Source organism: Cupressus sempervirens, chromosome 1, assembly GCF_028749045.1.
Source record: "Cupressus sempervirens isolate cs-2001-9-10 chromosome 1, ASM2874904v1, whole genome shotgun sequence".
Classification (NCBI taxonomy): Eukaryota; Viridiplantae; Streptophyta; class Pinopsida; order Cupressales; family Cupressaceae; genus Cupressus; species Cupressus sempervirens.
This window is the reverse complement of record NC_143118.1, coordinates 857,901,047-857,920,110: the sequence shown is the minus strand read 5'-3', so window position 1 is coordinate 857,920,110 and position 19,064 is coordinate 857,901,047. Positions and strand designations below refer to the sequence as shown.

Here is a 19,064-nt window from a genome sequence, read left to right as displayed (position 1 = left end):
TCCGAAGGGGTGACTCAACCGTCATGCCCATTCGGATACTAATCTACCCGTCGGCTATTTTATAACTTTACCGACATCATCCCACCCAAAAAGAAAAGTTGTCTTCGAATGACAATTACAAAATATCCACCCGTACCACTTTCTCTGCTTCCTACTCTTGGGTACACTGAGCCAAGTGTCGCTGTACTGCCTTCAGCTGGATGATCACCTCCTCCCAAGCTCTCTATGCATCCACCAAGACAGCTTCACATCCAACACCTACTCCAAGTGCCTCAAAGCATATCACCCCTCTCGAAAGGCTTGCTTTGTTGTTCTCTCCACCTGGTACACAGACACTCCATGCCTGCAGCAGCTCTAGGTCTCATCAACTAGTCATACTTCCCATGACTGATAACTGAAGCCACTGAGGGTCTAGGAGGCAACGCCCCCAGCAGGGTCGAGGGACAGCACCACACAAAACTCCATGGAACACACCATTTTTGTAATTTTCTTCTGATTTCACACTCTTTGTGACAACTGCTTATGTTTTATTACCTGTTTATGTCTTTCCCTTCCCTTTGGCATCATGCGTTATTCATTCTGAACATTTTTTTATTTGTCGTTGTTTTTTTTTTTAGCTGTAGATTCTTCCTCTTTTCTTCCACTTCCTCTTTCCTGCAGACTCTATTTGTTCTTCTGCTTAGTTAGGTCAGTTGCTTCTCCGTACAGCCTTGTTTCACAAATTCCTCTCCTTCCAGGCGTCTGTATGGCCCTCCTACAAGGCTTCTGTGAACGGCTTCCCTTGTATGGCTTAAAATATTGTATGGTCTCTCAATTATTCAGCCCGTACGGTCATAGAAGTGGTACGGATGTCACCAGATCTCATAAATTCCTCTTTTGTCTGCATCGTATGGTATTCTATGCTAACCGTACAGTGTGTCATTACGTCCGTACAGTTGCAGTGTATCTCCCCCGGTTTGTTGCGTGACCGTACGGTGTCTTGCATTCTCCAACTTAACCATACAATTTTCCTGGATGTTTGTACGGTCTGCAAATGCTCCTTGTACGATTTTTATTTAATGCCTGTATGGTCAGTTTCATAAACACTCCCCGTACGATTTTCCACGCTGCCCATCCACTGTCTTTAGATGTCGTATGGAGTTTCCAGGATGCGCCAAGATGTCGTACGATGTTGGGAGGAGACCGTACAATTTCTATAGGTTAGTTATACAGTCGTACAATGATTGTACGGTGAACTTATAAACTTTTTTTTCCATCTTTTTTTTCTTTTTTTTTGTGGAACACTTCCTACCCCCTTCTATCAGTCACCTCTACCTGGCTATCTTGTCTTTTGCAACCCTCTAACTGATCATATGGCAATGCCTCCTTCATTCTCCCACTGATCCTGTAAGGACAATACAGCCACTTCTTTCCTGGGCGTATGATCCAACTTTGCTATTCTAGACTTCTCTTTCTTGGCCGTACGGCTTTTGCACTTTTCACTTTCGTGTATGTTGATAATGTACGATGCTTGATGTTTTATTCCCTTGAGTTGTACGGTCGTACGGAATATCTTCATATGGCCGCCTCCATGTCTTTCTATTGTCTTAATTGCTCCTCCGTATGACGTACGGTATTTTCTTCCTCCCAATAATGCTCTTACATGTTCATACGGCCCTATGTTTATCCTCTGTCGTACAGGTCGTACGGTGCTTTCTCCTTCATAGACAATGCATTTGTGTTTGTACGATAGCCTCTTCTAGTCATTAGTATGATTACCTTGTTTGACCGTATAGTGTTGTCTGGCAATGTGTATCCCCTTCTGTGGCCGTACGGTTTTGTTCATGTACCGTATGGTGATGTTGTACTCATGTCCATACGGTACCATACAGTACCCTAGTTGGTTCGTACGATCCTTTCCTAAATCCGTACAGTTGCTTTGTCTAGGTCGTACAATACTTACTCACCTACTTCCAGAAGGTTGTACGGTGGTAGCTCTTTGTCCGTACAGAGCCTCCAGTCCGTATGATATTTTTCTCTTGCCCTGTGCTTGCCAAATGATGCACCTCCAGGTCTCTTCCTGCAAATTTCCAGCCATACGGTGTATTCTTCTCTTCTTCACGTGGGTCAAAGCTCTCTCTTCTCCCACCAGTATGTTTTTTGGTTCAATATCATCTCCGAGGTTCATGGTTTGTACAATGGCCTCTTCATATTTTATCGGCTTATCTTCACCAAACGTATGGGCCGGTGTTTCTATTAAGTACCAGAATTTGCACCCAATACTGAACTAAAAAAGTTTAGTAATCCTGACCTAACATGGGAATCACTTCTTGGTGAGACATGTAGTGAAGTGAAACCTCCGGTTTCTGGGCCGGCTCCTATTGAGTATTCAGTGACATTTCCATGATCCTAATTTAAATATATGGGAAAAGGGGAGAAATCACTAAAAATAAATCTAAAAAAACCTACAATCTAAACTAAGAGATGGGTGATACACCAAAAGTGATATTAAAAATTTGGATACTACTGACAGAGAAAGATTGTTCAGCTACTTGAAGCACAAACAAAAACACTTCTTTTCTGTAAAGATTTGCATAACTAATTTGTAATAAGGTTTGAAGAATGAATTTTGCAAAAGGAGGATTACAGATGCCTCTCTCTTACTAAGTTCACCTTTAAAAACACAAATTACAACCTACATATAGACTTACTCCTCTACAACTAGGTGCTAGAATGAGACAAAATAATAAGGAACAATATCATTTCACCAATTGCTTTATCAAATCATTCTGACATTACACACAAAATTGCAGAAAGAAAGAAGGTTCAGAAATTGACACAAATAACATAACGCAACTACTGTCACCTGTAGTAAACTTCCCAAAATGAATTACAAACTTCTGCGAATAAAAGTTAAGGACTCCAAATAGTCACAAAAACTTCTCTGCATAATCAGAACTCCCTCAAAATGAGCTCAAAAGCTCTCTAAATACAATACCCAACACTTGGGTTGAATCCAGAAAAATAGCCTAGAAATGAGGACTTAATGACTCATGAAATAAAGACCTATCTCTAAAAAAGCTCCACTAAGTCATTAGGAACCCTATGACTCACATAAAACTGCCCCAAAAAATCTTCAACAATCAATAAAGACCTTTTAACTGCCAGGGTGAAGTCAAATTCGACCCCAAAGCCCTATATTCTCTCCACATGTTTCCCAACTGATTCCTCCCTTAAAGACCATGACACATGAATATAATGACTCACCTCCTTGTTGCATTAAAAATAGAAGATATATTAAATGATTTATGACCATATCATTTAAATATTCTTCTTTACAATAATAATTATGCAAAAAGAAAATAACATAAACAAAAACCCCTAGATAGAACCTAAGGCAAAACAAAGAAATACGCCCCCCCCCCTTTCACAATACGAATACAAAAACTTAAGAAGGGATTAAAATCCCATAAAAACCCCACGGATTTCAAACTTTATGAAAAATAGGATAGGGCATGTTATATGATTTCGCAACCCTAAAAGAGGTCTTCATTTTAACATTTGCACATTCTGAAAGAATCTAGAATAGCAAAGAGGGGAACAAACAAGGGTTTCACTGATCTTCGGCCGCCATTAGAGGAATTTGCTTGAACACTCGAGGGCTTCTCTAGTTTTTGATGGTCATCTTGAAGCCGCCATGAATAAATCTGTTGGAGCTTGGAGCTTTGATATTTTGTTGTTTCTTCTGCAATGAAGGTGAGGTTTAATAATTCCTTTTTGCTGCCATTGTTGAATCTACTAAAGCTTTGAATTTTGTTTTCTCTAGCACGAGCATTTCTATGCATATATGAAATATGCATTCCAGTTTGAGTATTTTTACATAAGGGTTTTTAGTTAAAACTAAATTTTGGAAATTGCCATTTAAATAAAAACTCAAATGTTTTTTCCTTTTCAAAGTTTATTTAGCTCAAAAGTTTACTCACGGCTCTTGCTATTTAGACATTAAGGGTTTGCTGTTTTAAGTTACTGGGCATTCCAATGCGCTGAGCTGCACATACTCTTGCTTGGCATCTTGACAGAAGGATGCATTTTTGAAATGGTATATCAGCGTATTTTGCTCTTGCACATAAGAATGCAATTATCTTTTTCAACATTTTATCTAGAGTTGTATCAATTTCTACACTCAGGTTTAAAATGGATGCCACCTCTCCTGCTACTCTTTACTTCTCGGCAGCAACACCTTTTCCCACTTCACTTGGTGTTGGAAAATTTATTACAACAAGATCGATTGTTTCTATCATATGTATCTTGGAGAATTCATTTATCCAAGCTTCATCAAGTTCCTGTCTTGCATAATATATATCATTACTGGCAGTGGGGCTAACCCGTGATTGTTGCACTGAAACTGGAAGATCCTCTGGGTAGTATCTTCTCTTGATCAAAGTACTAAAGAATTTGTTCACTACTTCCTTGTCCAGACGACCTTCTTTAGCTACCCATGAATTGATGCAATTTTTTGTAAGAATTCTTCAACAGAACTAAAGCTAGGCAGCTTGTATAATGACATCAATGTCTCTGCTAAACGCACTTTCAAAATCTCCTTCACTGGAGTTATAGGATCCTCCAATTTTTCAATCCTTTTACAGTTGCGAAGGCCAATTATTGCATTATTGTCACCAAATTTGGCTATCACAACTTCAGGATAATCTAAAAGTTTAATATGCTTGTCTAATTGAATTTCTTGCATTGATCTCGTTATGCCTGGAGTAGACCAAATCATTGAGAACATGTGATCTCCTTATGTTGTTGATAAGACTAATTTTACCAACATTAGGTAGCCCCACAACACCAACAGTAATAGATTCTTTCAGCTTATAACTCCTAGAATAATTTTTCAACAACTTAATAAGTATGTCAGCCCCAAGACAGTCGCTATTTTGAAGTCCTGTAGGATGCTTGAGAGCTTTTGAAGCTGATTTCCATCCTAAATTTGACTTCTGCTCTTGAGTGTTACACTTGAAAGCTACAGTTGGTAGCTTTTCTCTAAAATATTTGAGCCATTTTTCTGCAATCTCCCTAGGAACAAGATCTATTTTATTAAGCAGCAAAGTGAGATGCTTCTCAGCCCCAGCTTTCAATACCATCTGCTCCATGTCTGCACATCGGGATCCAAGAGGATCTCTAGCATCTAGAACCTCCACAATGACATCTAATGCCTCTACCACTTTAACCAGTTCTTTATAAAATGTTCTTTCTAAGTTATCATGAATTCTACCTAACTCCAAGTCTTTTGAGATCAACTTTTTCTTTGCAAATTCATTTTGTTCAACTCTAATTTGTCTGCAATGAGTTTTATTTTGGAATGGCAAACTGTACATCCCTTTCTGATATTTTGTAAAGCATTGATAATATTCTCCTTTGTTCTACCATTATAAGACCCAAAAGTATATCTATTTCTTTGCAAGTCCTTGATACCCACTTTTACTCATAAGTAAAGTTTTTGTTTTCCACATTAAATCTTCCTACAGCAAGTTATGTAGAATCTTCATCATATTCTGGAGTAACTGACTGAGTGCTGAATTATCCTATTCTATGATATTTGAAAGAGTATTCCATGAGATTCGAGCACGGGCTCGTGACACTCATAAATTATCTTTTTGTGATCTGCATTTATTCTTTATGAAATCAATATGTTTGTTTTTTATTATAATGAAAAGTTTCATATCAAAATTAATATGTCATTTTAACATTACAATTTTTTGCTTTTTACATTAGAGCACTTAGAATACATTTTGCTATTTTTTATATGTATTCGGAACAGGAAAAATATCGCATGTGTGGGTACATAGTTGTAGATAATCAGTCATTGCTTAGAGCTTTTAAGATCTAACCACACTTTTTTCCATGCAGGAGAACGAGGACCCGGAGCTGTCAGATCGAGAGCTGGACCATGAGCGGCATTGAAGAACACATAACTAGTCAAACGCTGAAAAGGCAATGACTGGTTACCTCTAACTCTACCTTCCTATGTATGTTTTTCTTATTCTCAATATGTATAAAAGGTAGTAGTTAGACTCATGGCTTGTGTGAGATTTTTCATTTCTAGCATTTTCCATTCATTCCATACTTTGTAAAACTGAAAATTGTACATATCAGTTGATGATTTATACAATGAACATTGTATCTCCTTTTGCTCATGATTTTTTATATGATTGCAAAATGATGAAATGTAAATGAATAGAAAATGCATATTTCCTTCTGCAATGTTACTTGAAGTAAAATTCAGCATGTGTAGAATTTTAGTAACAGTTTCATCCACCTGCACTTCTCCCTCCTTTAGTTCACTATACTCCTTCCGGAACTCGTTTCTTCGTTTTTCTTCTTCGACACCCAACATGTTGCAGCGCAAGAAGAGTTCATAATCCTCCATCTACCAGTGAAATAGTTTGTTCACCGAATCTAGATCATCATCCTTCGATCCACCTTCCAACCGTAGAACACCTTCCTCATCTGGTTCCATCTACTTTTTTCTTTCGTCCTCTCCTTCTGAATTGGACAATCCAACTTCTTCGCCCACCATTTGTGTGTGTAAATCAATAATGAATTGTTGTCCCCTACTTTCCATTGATAGTGTATTCTTCTTCCAGTCATGCTTAACCCTTGCTTGTACAAGCCATCCTCGGCCCAGAATGGCGTCATATCCTTTCTTCTTCAACGGAATGACGACGAAATCAAGTAGGAACGGCTATGTTCCAATAGTCACTAGTTGTGCCATCAGGATCCCGAGAGGTTTAATGTCATGTTGGTCTGCTGTTAGTAATTGGAACATAGGTGGCCACAACGTCGGTTGTCCCAACTTCTTCCAGGTATATTTTGGTAGGACGTTTACCCTGGAACCTCCATCCAAAATTGTGTTTAAGAGGACCGTTCCTAATATACCAATCTCTACGGCCGCTAGATGCCATCCAGATGTGAGGGCTAGCAGCATTAGGTCGGTTGCACTTGCTCCACTTTCCTTTTCCCTTCCATGTTCTCCTAGTAGTTTAGTAGTCAGGGCTATGTTTGTGAGTGTTGTCCGTAGTTGAGGCATTGTGAGGATCAAATTATTTAACTTGACTAGTATTTCAGTTTGTAATATCTGCCATATGATGTTTTGTTCTACACAGTTCCTCATTGAGGCACTGGTAGTGTCCTTCAATTGTGATTTCTCTATCTACGTTGTTTTCTCAATTTCTGCCCGTGCTTCTTCCAATCTCTTCTTTTCTTTCGTCGGGTCGAGGTACAGTTTTGCTTGTTTACGAGTGATTGCTAAGACGACTTCTTCGTTCACGCCAATGCTGATCAGATTCACTCCTGATTTCGAGCACTTGGCATCTTCATGATCTCTAGGACCGCACCATCTACATAACAACTTTGTGTATTCACTGATATACAGTTTTGTGCAATGTGGCCCCACAAATTGCATGCTCAACATTGAACAATTGGGCAGTCGTTCGAATCGTACTAAATTCGGCTGCAGCCCCCATTATTATTGTTGGTATTGTTATTGGTATTGTTGCTGGTATTGTTGTTTTGTCCTCTTCTATAATTTCTATACCCACCCGAAGTGGCATCATCATTGCTTGTGTTTTCGCTCCCTCTTGATGCAAAAGCCTCCCATGTAAGGAGCACTTGTTGATGCCCTCTTGTTTTCATATTGAAGGGGCATTCTTTTGTGGAATGTCCCATAATTTGACAAATATCACAAAACTACTATCTACAAATATCACAAAACTGGTTTTTCGGGTAGGATCCCTTCTTGTGACCTTCTGTCTTGCAATTTGTGCACCACAGCTCATTTTCCTTCGTCTCTTTCTGCATATTCTTAAATTCCTTCATCATTCTTATCATATCCTTCTAGAGAGCTCAGACTTTCTTGCTGTCCTTTTTGTCACCGCTACTATCTTCTTCCGAAGATGCGTCATCTGAGTCGGATGAGCTACTTTTCTTCTTTTTTTTGTTTTTTGTTCACTCTCTAAGTCCATCGCCCGATTGTATGCTTCGGTGTATGATGATAGCGGCACAATCTTCATTTTCTTCCTTACCTCCGAGCGTAGTCCTTCAATGAACCATCTCTTTTTCAGCCCATCTATCGGCTTACTTTCCATTTTATTTATTAATTCTTTTAGTTTTATGGCATATACATAGACTATTTCATTTTTCCCTTGCTTTGTAGTATAGATTTCTGCTACGATCTCATTGTCGTCTTGCAACAATTGAAATTCAATGATAAACTCCTTTTTAACTGTTGCCCAAGAAGTTAATTTTTGGGGATCCGCGTCAACAAACCAATCAATTGCTACACCCCTTAGGGTTGTTGGAAATTGTCGGACCCATTCATCTGTGTTGGTTATGCCATTCGCCGTCCAAATTGTTTCGCATGTCTTATAGTGTCTGATTGGATCGGCCGTTCCATCATCATCAAACTTTGGCAATTTTTCCTTTGGTCCAACCATTACTATTCGAGTTGGAGTTGGAGGTACTTGTTGTGTGCCAGCGTTGCTTTGCACTCCCGCGTTGTTCTGCACACCTGCATTGTACAGCATACCCGCGATGTTCTGCACACCCACGCTACTTTGGACAGTCTTCTTATTTCCAACAGTCGCATTACTTGGTGAAAAAGGGTTTTCCTCAAGCGAAGTTGTCCGTTTCGGAAGTGTATTGCAGACGAAGAGATCACTCCACGCTCGTCCTTCCTCGACACTCCGAGCCGTGCAAGTTAATTCCCTTCTGTCTAGATTCTCTTCCCTTGGCGTATACAGGTTAAGAAATTCCTCCCTTATTTCTTCCACCAAATTCAACCGCTATCGAGTCTCTTCCAACAATTCCTCAATGCTTCAGTGTCCGTTGGCAATCTGCTAAAACCTCCATCTGCACTCGCCCTGTGGTGCCAAAATTAAAATTTCATATTTCATTTTTTTCCTTTATCTTATTCCTATCCTTGTTAAGCTGATTCGGCATTATTCTTCATTCCTTTGCCTTTGTTCCAAGTCCATTGGGCAACGGCACCAAATGTTTACCCTATGGGGTAAATAGATTAATGCATATAGGCAATAGACAAGAACATGTAACACAGCAATACTCCTTTTATTATTCGCATATATGCCAAAAAGATTACATAGCACTTACAATGATGGTTACAACAATGATCCAAAGTCCATTCCGGACGATGTACCTATACCATTCTGAAAGGGTGACTCAACCGTCGAGCCCATTCAGATACTAATCTACCCGTCGACTATTTTATAACTTTACGGACAACATGCTAATCTACCCATCGGCTATTTTATAACTTTACCGACAACATAGCAATCTCGGAAACTCAACATCTAGAACAAAGGGAAGTGAGAAGTCTGAAACAACTAGTACAAAACATTAATTTGCTAATTGCTTAATGTTATCAAAAGCTTATTGACTTGCCTCTATCTTGGAAATGCTTCCTTCTTGGTCAAATCTATCGATTGATCCTTGGATAAATCTTCTATAGTTGCTATGCAACCCAAATGAACTTCTCAATCATGTTAAATTGGTCAATGGAGCCCAATCTAAATAGCCCATATCTTATGTTTTAGTCATACCCAAAAGCTAGTAACTAGATCAATAGACTTTGAAATGAAAAGAAGAAGGCAGCCAGAATACCAACAAGAATAATAAGCTACAACTCATTCAAGAAGACAGAGAACAGTATGGAAAGCTTCAAATACTAGTAAGTTACCTAGACATGCCTATCAAGAATCACAAGTAGGATTCTAGGTGAAGTTATGCGTTAATTCTAAAGTGCGATGCCTATTTACTTCTGAAGTCTTTGTTAGCATGATAAAAAAACATAGAAATAAATAATGGTCCGATTATGAGCAAAAGGAAATAGATGTGTTTGCTGCAAAGTGGAGAGTGCATTACATAATCATTGAAAACTTGCATGTAGTATCAAGATCCATTGACATGTTTTCATGGCCACCATCCCACTTCTGCTAATACAATATACAAGTATAAAACTGAAAAAGAATGCCTGCTATGGTTTGAGTGAACTTCTGACAGTTCTTGAATCTCAAAAAAGTTATTGTACAAACTATATTGATTATATCATTACAGAAATGTGAACAAAATCCTCGATGTGGATATGGAATATTTCCAAACTAGACATCAAAAAATTGATACATCCATATCCTGTTCTCCCAACACATCATGCAAAGAAGAAATTCAAGAATACAAGGAACTCATTGAGTTTTAGAAACTCAAAAAACAATGTTAGAGCATCTGAGCTCTCTTGATGAGCAGAAAAGAAGAACTCACTTTTAATAATTATGAATAAGATTACAATGGCAAGGATAATCAAATACAAAAGGATAATATAACTATCGGTGGAAGAGATGGGGATAGATCTTATAGGGTTTAAAATTTTGGCATAAGACATCAAGATATGGAAACCGATGATACTGACCAATATCCTTTCCTCCCATTTTGTCATATGAAGAAAAAGTTGAATATTGTGGAAAAAATGTTGAGTCATCTTGAGCAAGAAAGGCAATGGCTTATTACAAGCTGTAGTTGAATGTACCTCAGCTTGCCACCACTAAAAGTCCTTTTAGTGTGCAGAGAGGATTAATTTCCTTAAGAAGAAGAATGCTCTTGGTACTATGAGGATGATAATGAACAATATGATTCATCTGGATGTGCCTCCATAAGGGGTAAAGATGAATCTAACATGTGACGCAACTAATTCAAAGTTTCAAGATGAGCATAATGTTGATGCAAAACAATATGAGTTGCCAACTCACAGCACAGAATATCCAAGGTATCTCACACAACCAATCAATAAGTCCAACCCACCATGTGAAGACGCAATGACCCATACAAATGAAGATGTTGTGTAAGTGGATATCAACCAAGAGATAAGCAAGTGACTGCACAAAATGAAAGAATTCGATGGGCGGAAACTAGAAGTCACAACAAGTAGAGGAAAAGATCAAGACCAACAGTGTTAGAAAGCAGGTGACAGAGAGAGAAAATTGTCTGAGGAAGCAACAGGCAGCGAAGAACAAAGAGGTGATACCAGCTCAAGATCACAAAGTTCAAAAGGAAGCAAAGTTGATACGTGAAGCACAATTAATTGCACCCATGTCACTGGAAAAGTCATGTAGGCAATGTGATGTAGGAACCAGATGCCCTCCATACGATGAATTCCCCAGCTGAGAGTAATATCAATTGTGGAAGTTACCTTGGAAGGTTTTCTAATGAATGGAACACTAAAGCTGTAATTATCTCTATACATGCTCACGCACTTTGAAGATTTCATTATTGTGTGATTATGCAATGTAATTTTGCATCAGTCATAATCATCAAGATTTGAAATTCTTCTCCATGATGGACGTGGGAAAGCACAAGAACACTTTGAAATTCATTGTGCAGGGATTAGCACTTAATTCTACCTTCTAGGCTGTTCAGGTTTTAATTGTTGCAAGAAGTGAACAATTATTTCCATGGTACGAAGACCATTTGCAAGATTGAGAGCTAGTTGTACTTGTTGCCAAGTCTCTGTTTGTCCAAAAGTCACTATAAGCAGTTGCAATGCACTAAATGATAGGAGCGTGAGGAGCATGTGGTTAATCTTCTAGAGTTTCCTTCCCTTCTAAGGGATTCTCGAGACGTACTCATGTATTTCAAGTGTCAGTGATTTTTTGTTGCACTTGATGGCTGTGCTTTCTCAATTTTCTTATGCTAATAATCTTGAACATGCAACACATACTATAGGCATTTATGCTGGAAATTAAGATGTTTAAAAGTGTTGTGTGAACTGTGAAGTTGACAAGTAGGCGTCTGTAACTAGTGATTGCTGGGAGAGTATCTCCAGCTTTTTACAGATTAAATTGTATCAAAGAAAGGTTTTAAATATCCTTGCCAGACAGTGTAATGTCCCCAAATTAGCAGGTCCCAGTAGGTTGGCGGTGTCAGTTCATCATAGCGACCCTTGTAAGCTAACACTATATTTTGAGGGACTCAGTGGAGTGACTTGCTATTTATAGTAGGTCGGTTATACAAAGTTTCTATTTTTAGCAGTGCAATTGTGGCACCTTGAGACTTGGCTTCTTCAGTGATTGATTGGGCTTCATTGTTGAATAGCATATTGTAAGTTACTTTATTAAGTCAAACTTAATAAATAACTTAGAAGACTTAATAAATAACTTAGAAGTCCTCACTCTAATTTGATCGCGTGAAGTTGAAGACTCTTAAGTGAAAAGTGACACCAAGAAGCCAAATGGTGTTTAGTGTCTTGAGGAAGATTTGGCTTTGTAAATATTATAAAAGGGACTTCATGAGACAAATCGATTCATTCCATGATTACATTTTATTTTGATTAAGTTTTCTCTCCACGGATTTGGGCATGGTTTTGAGGAAATCTCTAATTCCTCCACTGCACTTTAAGCTGACCTTAATATCAGGGAATTGTGTTACTGCTTAAGGATTGTTCTGCATCAATCAGTGACTTGGATGGTGCTGTTGTATGCCATACCAAATGATCTACCTGCCGCAATTTGAGGAAGGGAAGGAACTGTCTATCTTGGCATTGAATTCTGAGCAATTCCTTGCAATTAACATCATTCTTTTCTGAGTTAATTGAGGCTGCAAATAAACTAGCTATTGCAGCAATTGGGAAGCTACTTCTGCGTGGGATTATCTGGTGCCTGCCTTCACTGTTTGGAAGCCATGATTAGCAGCAGTCAAGACACTGGTGTTTGGCGTCAAGAATCAAATAGAAAGCTGCAACATTCGGTCTGCGATTTTGGAAAAAGGGCAAAGTTGGATTGCAATCTGCATAGAAACGACATTGATACCTTCCAGGTTCTCTTCAAAATCAATTTGCTTATACATTTGTGATGATATTTAATGCAGACTTCATTATTGCAAGTGAAATTCGTTATACTGGCAAGCCATAGTAGTTTTCAATAGATGTATTTGTTTTCTCAAGTATTTCTATATATTCTGAAAATTACAAAGAAAATGCATATATACTCAAACCAAAAAATTGCAAACACATTCAAAACCAAAAACGTCTATCCAGCACAGTCATTCAGTGAGCCAGCAGCGCTCTTACAGACTGACTAATATAAAAGCAGTTTTACTGGTTATAAATATATCCTCTAAAAGGTCAAGTGGAAGTGAGGAAATATTCAATTTTGAGTATGAGATCAATACAAGAAAGTCGAATAGGACAGTGAGATCAATAGCAAGAGATGTGAACAAAAATGAAGATAAAGGTGAGGCATCGTGTAGAGGACTAAAAATGATGTTGCACATATTTCTAGTTCGGTTGAAAAGAATCATTTTCGGAGCGACTAGATTTCCACAATCCATAATCAATTGTATCTTTTGTTTCTGGACTCAGCTGTGTATAATTTTGGTATTCCATGAAAGAAGAAAAAGGGAAAGGATGAACCTAAGAAGACCATGCAATAGCTAGGAGGGACATTGTATGGCAGATTCTTCATGGCTAAAGATAAGATTGACATTTGTAAAGTTTCTGCAAATTCTGAAGTGAATCAAACTTAGATTGTACCTTTTCTTAATCTGCTGTAGATGATCTTCAAAAAACAGTCTTGATTGAATGAGATATTATAATTCAGGAAATGCTTCTTCTTCCTGCAATTCGTCTTATGGCAGTATTGATTTAAGGAGCGGACTTCAATGTGTTGTATGTCCTTAAACCTCAATCACACCCACCTCTTATACCATGACCAAAGGGCATGTCCCCTAAAGGGACATGACCCTCTCTAGGTCGGCCCACATTACCTTCTAGAAGAAAAAGGGAAAGGATGAACCTAAGAAGACCATGCAATAGTTAGGAGGGGCATTGTATGGCAGATTCTTCATGGCTAAAGATTAGATTGACATTTGTAAAGTCTGCAAATTCTGAAGTGAATAAAACTTATATTGTACCTTTTCTTAATCTACTGTAGATGATCTTCAAAAAACAGTCTTGTTTGAATGAGATATTATAATTCAGGAAATGCTTCTTCTTCCTGCAATTCGTCTTATGGCAGTATTGATTTAAGGAGCAGACTTCAATGTGTTGTATGTCCTTAACCCTCAATCACAACCACCTCTTATACCATGACCAAAGGGCATGTCCCCTAAAGTAGGTCGGCCCACATTACCTTCTAGAAATCAGTGCTCCAAGAGGATGATTAATGATCAACTAACATAACAAATTAGTTATAGTTTAGTGCATAACAAAAATCATTTCCAAGGATCGCCGCCTTAGTGAAGTGTAATATATTTAAGTGCCTTAGGATGGTATTCAAGGAGAGAAGAGTAATGTGCGGTCTGCACACTCAGACCAGCATGAATATCACTGTTAGAAGTTTAACAACATTCAGCCATTTGATGGATAAATAAGTGCAGAGCTTCTCAAATTGTGATGCATTTCAGCCAACAGAAGATGTATCTTTGTCGAACCAGTCTCATTTGCTAGATTTAAACCATCCAAGCATGCTCTACACTGCAGTAAAAGTATCCTCATTCCCTGCAAGTCCGTAATATACCATCAATTTCTAGGTGCGAGGATTTGGCTAATGAATTAATTTTACCCTATGTATTATGAAGGACAAGGAGTGATAAAATAGCATTACTTAATAACAAGGCCTATGCAAGAGTATACAAGTGAGTTTAGAAAGAAAGCAGCCCAATTGGGAAGGGACATTATGGACCTTAGGTGTCCATGAAATACATAAGCGGGCTTTTAGATTCCTAAAGAGGCTTGTTTTGATTCCCAAATCCCAGGACATAGATGAAGCATGTGCACAAGCAATACCTACATTAAAGAAGAACGGGGATATGAAAAAGGCAGAGGTAAGGGCAAGTGGAAAAGCAAGAAGAATGAAAATACTTCTGTTAATACAATGGTCAAAAGTAAGAGTAAGTCCCATTGCACCCATTGTGAGAAGGATGAACTTATAAAAGATAGGTGTTAGAAGTTATGCCCAAAGTTGGCACCTTCATGGAAGAAAAAAGATTGACGAGAGTGTCACAAATGTGAGTAAAGGGAAAGAGATAGATTACAGTTCCCAGAATGAAATGAGGAGATCAAGTGCTCCAATTCATAAGGATGTCTGCATAGTGAATGATAGGTCTCCTAATGAAGACAAAATCACCAATGTCTTCCACATAAACTAAATGAAGAAGCAAAAATGTATATTATTTGAATTGGTTGAAGTAAGGAGTGGATAAATCAGTAACTAAGCAATGTAAGCTCTAATTCAGAATTAACCCGGGATTTAGAGACGAGGTGATTGTAGATGCAACACCTTTTGGATGTTTATGTTATCATCTTTGGAAGTCCTTATTTCTATGTTTGGGATACATTACTTCAGAAAGAAGACCCGGTTCAATGGCAAGAACAATATAGTATCCTGAAATTAGGATAACGTTCAAAGAAAGTCACAAACTTTGATAAATTTTACTCATTAATGTGATTTCAAAAATCAAAGAGATATTCTAAATTAGGATAAGGTTCAATTTCCAAACCCGCCTATTTGGCACCTACAACAGCATGAGCCCTGATGAACCCCACAAATAATCAATGGGTCTCAGAGAAGCTGAGAACCATCAGTGGGTCTCAAAAAGGACTTACATTAAAAAACCTTAAATTTCCTGTTCCTGTCGAAACCCACCGAATACAACACAAAACCTGTCCTGGCAACATGCTTTCAACCAGTATACCTTGAAGCTCGTACACTTATCTCTTCGATTGTCCATTATATGATGACACTAAAGACGTATTACAGGTATTTGTTATATCACAGTATATATAAGATCTCCAAACCGAAAATAAGAAAAAGATGCCACATAAACGGCGATCTTATCTTCGACGGACCATTTTTTCTTAATGCAGATGATACAAGCTGCTGGTTTTTTTGGTTAAGATTCGTAAAGAAGATCAGATATGGGAAAGGATATGGAGATAGATTAACGCTGTAAGCTTTTTGGTCCCTAGACTGTTTGGTGTCGTGGACGTCATTCATTCATTCATCAAAAGTCTGAGAATTTTGTTGTATAACTCAAGAAAGCCCTATTCCCAGTAATCTTTGAACACGTAAAGATACTTTGATAGTCTTATATAACACTTTCCCTGTAAACATTAATCTCAACTCATTGATGATATATTACATTAAAACTAGAAAGCCGCTGACGATATATTGCATTAAAACTAGAAATCCATATGAAAACCAATCTGCACAGGTAAACCTACTAATAGGCCACGCAAACCCTTTTTCTTTAACTCTAAAATTCATTTGTCTGGTCCCATAATATTGGAATATTAATGAGCAGAAGAAGACGCTTATAATACTGACTGAAAAAATGGCATCGTCCCCGACAATATTTGCACAAAGAGAAAGCTGTTCGAGGCAGAGTGTTCTGAACTCGGCACTGGGACAGGCAAATACTCCAGCTGGAACAACCTTCTCCACCCTCTGCACAAATTCAACAGAGTACCCACATATCTTCTGCATTGCCAGTGCAATTGCCATTGCAGAGGAACTGAGCTCCCCTTCATCCCCATGCTCTTCATTGCACTGCACCACTTCAAGGTAATCTACACCCAATTCATGTTCGTCAGCGTCGTTTCTGGGTGCACTAGAATTGTCTGAAAAACCCAATTCTAGCGAGTCTGTACAATTGTGAAGAGCACCTGATTTTTCTGTAACGCCCAATTCATTTTGACCTGTGCCATTTTTAATCGCATTTGGATTTCTGTGTAACCTTTTCGACAGGGAGCCCAAGATGAACAAAGTTTCTCTGTACCGTAAGGTACGTGAATTGAAAAGAAGTTTCTTAGGATGAATATGGTTGTCTAACATGTGTGGGGAAATGTGTCGGAAATGTGCTGCGGAAAGATGAAGCTGTGCCATGATTTTCGGGAGGAGGATGGGAATTGTAGGTTTATAACTTTCGAAAGACACTAGCTTTAAAGAATAGTAATTAATTAGAATTAGAGGTTTTATAAAATATCCTAAAATATAATTAATTGGAATTAGAGGTTTTATAAAACATCCTAAAATATAATAGGCTTGTTATTATTATTATTAATTTTAACAATTAAATTTATAGTTATAAAGTTAAATCTAATTAACTAGTATTTTTTATTAATATAAGTTGTATAATTTTGTTAAATTATTCTAGACTGAGATTTCAATTTTTTTAAATTTTAAGTTATGCTATGGACTTACTCCACAAACTTTTCTTTTATATGGTTTAGGGGTTCAATGAGAAGAATAAATTTATGCAATAGGATAAATCACATCATATGCAATAAAGTAAAAATCCCTACTTTTAAAATTGAATTTTTAGAAGCATCTTTAGGTCAAGAACTATTGCTTTAAAGAATAGTAATTAATTGCAATTAGAGGTTTTATAAAACATCCTAAAATATAATAGGCTTGTTATTATTATTATTAATTTTAGCAATTAAATTTATAGTTATAAAGCTAAATCTAATTAACTAGTATTTTTTATTAATATAGGTTGTATAATTTTGTTGAATTGTTACAGACTAAGATTTCAATTTTTTAAAATTTTAAGTTATGCTATGGACTTACTCCACAAACTTTTCTTTTATATGATTTAGGGGTTCAATGAGAAGAATATATTTATGCAATAGGATAAACCACATCATATGTAATAAAGTAAGAATCCCTACTTTTAAAATTGAATTTTTAGAGGCATCTTTAGGTCAAGAACTATTTTTAAAGAGAGGAGTTTTAATCTCAATAGCATCTACTAAAATATTTCTTTAGTAATATACAACCTTAAAATAAATTGAAAGTCAATCTTTAGTCTAGTGGTGAAATTGAATGGTACCAAATGAACCTATAAGAAACACCCCTAACAAAAAAAATCTCACAAATATGAACCTCCATAAAAAAATAAAAATTACTTGGACCCCCTAAATCATATAAAAGAAAAGTTTGTCCACTAAGTGCATGGCATAACTTCCTTAAAATTAAAAAAATTGAAATATTAGTCTAGAATAATTTAACAAAAGTATACAGTCTATATTCATAAATACTAGTTATAGAAGTGATGATTGAACAATTAAATGTATTGTAGAAAATTAAATGTGAGATCCACTTTAGCTTTAGGAATGATTAATTGTTTTGGAATTTGATTATTTAAAAACTAAAATAGATCATCTATATATGTCTTTTGGCTATAAAAAAAATCCAAACTAAAGTTTGTAGATACATTATTTTTAAATTCATTTCCTATACTCAAAATTCTTATTTCCTTTTGGCTTAAGGCTAATTTCCCACTACAATTTTTTGAAAATAAAAAAGTCAAAAAAGTTAGGGATGAGAATGTGATAAATGCTTGTCCTGAAATTAATTATAGTTTGAATTTTATATAGAAATAATAATTTAAATATTTTTAAATATTATAGTAAATAGTTAAAATTTTAAGGAACAAAACCTAATAATAATCTAAAAGTATTTATGTGATCCTTTAATTGATATGTAAAAAAGACAGATGGCTTTGGAAGGCAATGTTTATGCATTGGTGTAAACTACGGACATCGAAACTGATGGAGATGCTCTTTCTGAAATTGTAGACCAAGAATTAAAAGGAATGGAGTATGGAATAGAAACCTTGCGTAAAAGAGCGGAAAATTCTGAAAAACTCATCGTAGTAAAATAAAGCAAATCATATCTAAATGCCATTACTTGCTCAGTCTACATTGGTTATTAATTTCTGCCAGGCTTAATCGCGCACCAGAGTGCATTAACTCTATTAGGATCGTCAGGGCTAGCGATTTATCTAATTTGAAGGCGTTATTAATTATTTCCAAACCATTGCAAAAAGTTTAGTGACCTAATTGTACAGATCAAACTATTTTAAATCGAGCAGGGAAGCCTCGCCCTGATGTCGTAAGATAATATTTTTTATCGAATAAAGCATGAGAGTATCGCCATGAGTTCGTTGCATTTGAAAACTCCGCCAAGGCGCTCTACTTTATGCAATTACCGATCGCATGTGAGACTAAAGTAGTCTAT

At 36.9% G+C, this 19,064-nt stretch overlaps 1 protein-coding gene and 1 pseudogene across 1 annotated transcript in view; both read right to left on the bottom strand.

Annotated features, from left to right (window-relative positions):
• CSK (chloroplast sensor kinase) overlaps nt 1-16,956 on the bottom strand; it is a 59,811-nt gene extending 42,855 nt beyond the window's left edge. Inside the window, exon 1 of the mRNA XM_089791762.1 lies at nt 16,368-16,956. Coding sequence (XP_089647888.1) covers nt 16,368-16,925 — 558 coding nt within the window. The 5' untranslated portion in view covers nt 16,926-16,956. The remainder of the gene's footprint in view (nt 1-16,367) is intronic.
• Nucleotides 4,442-5,357, bottom strand: LOC149580541 (guanine nucleotide-binding protein-like NSN1 pseudogene; annotated as a pseudogene).
• Nucleotides 16,957-19,064: the final 2,108 nt, after the last annotated feature.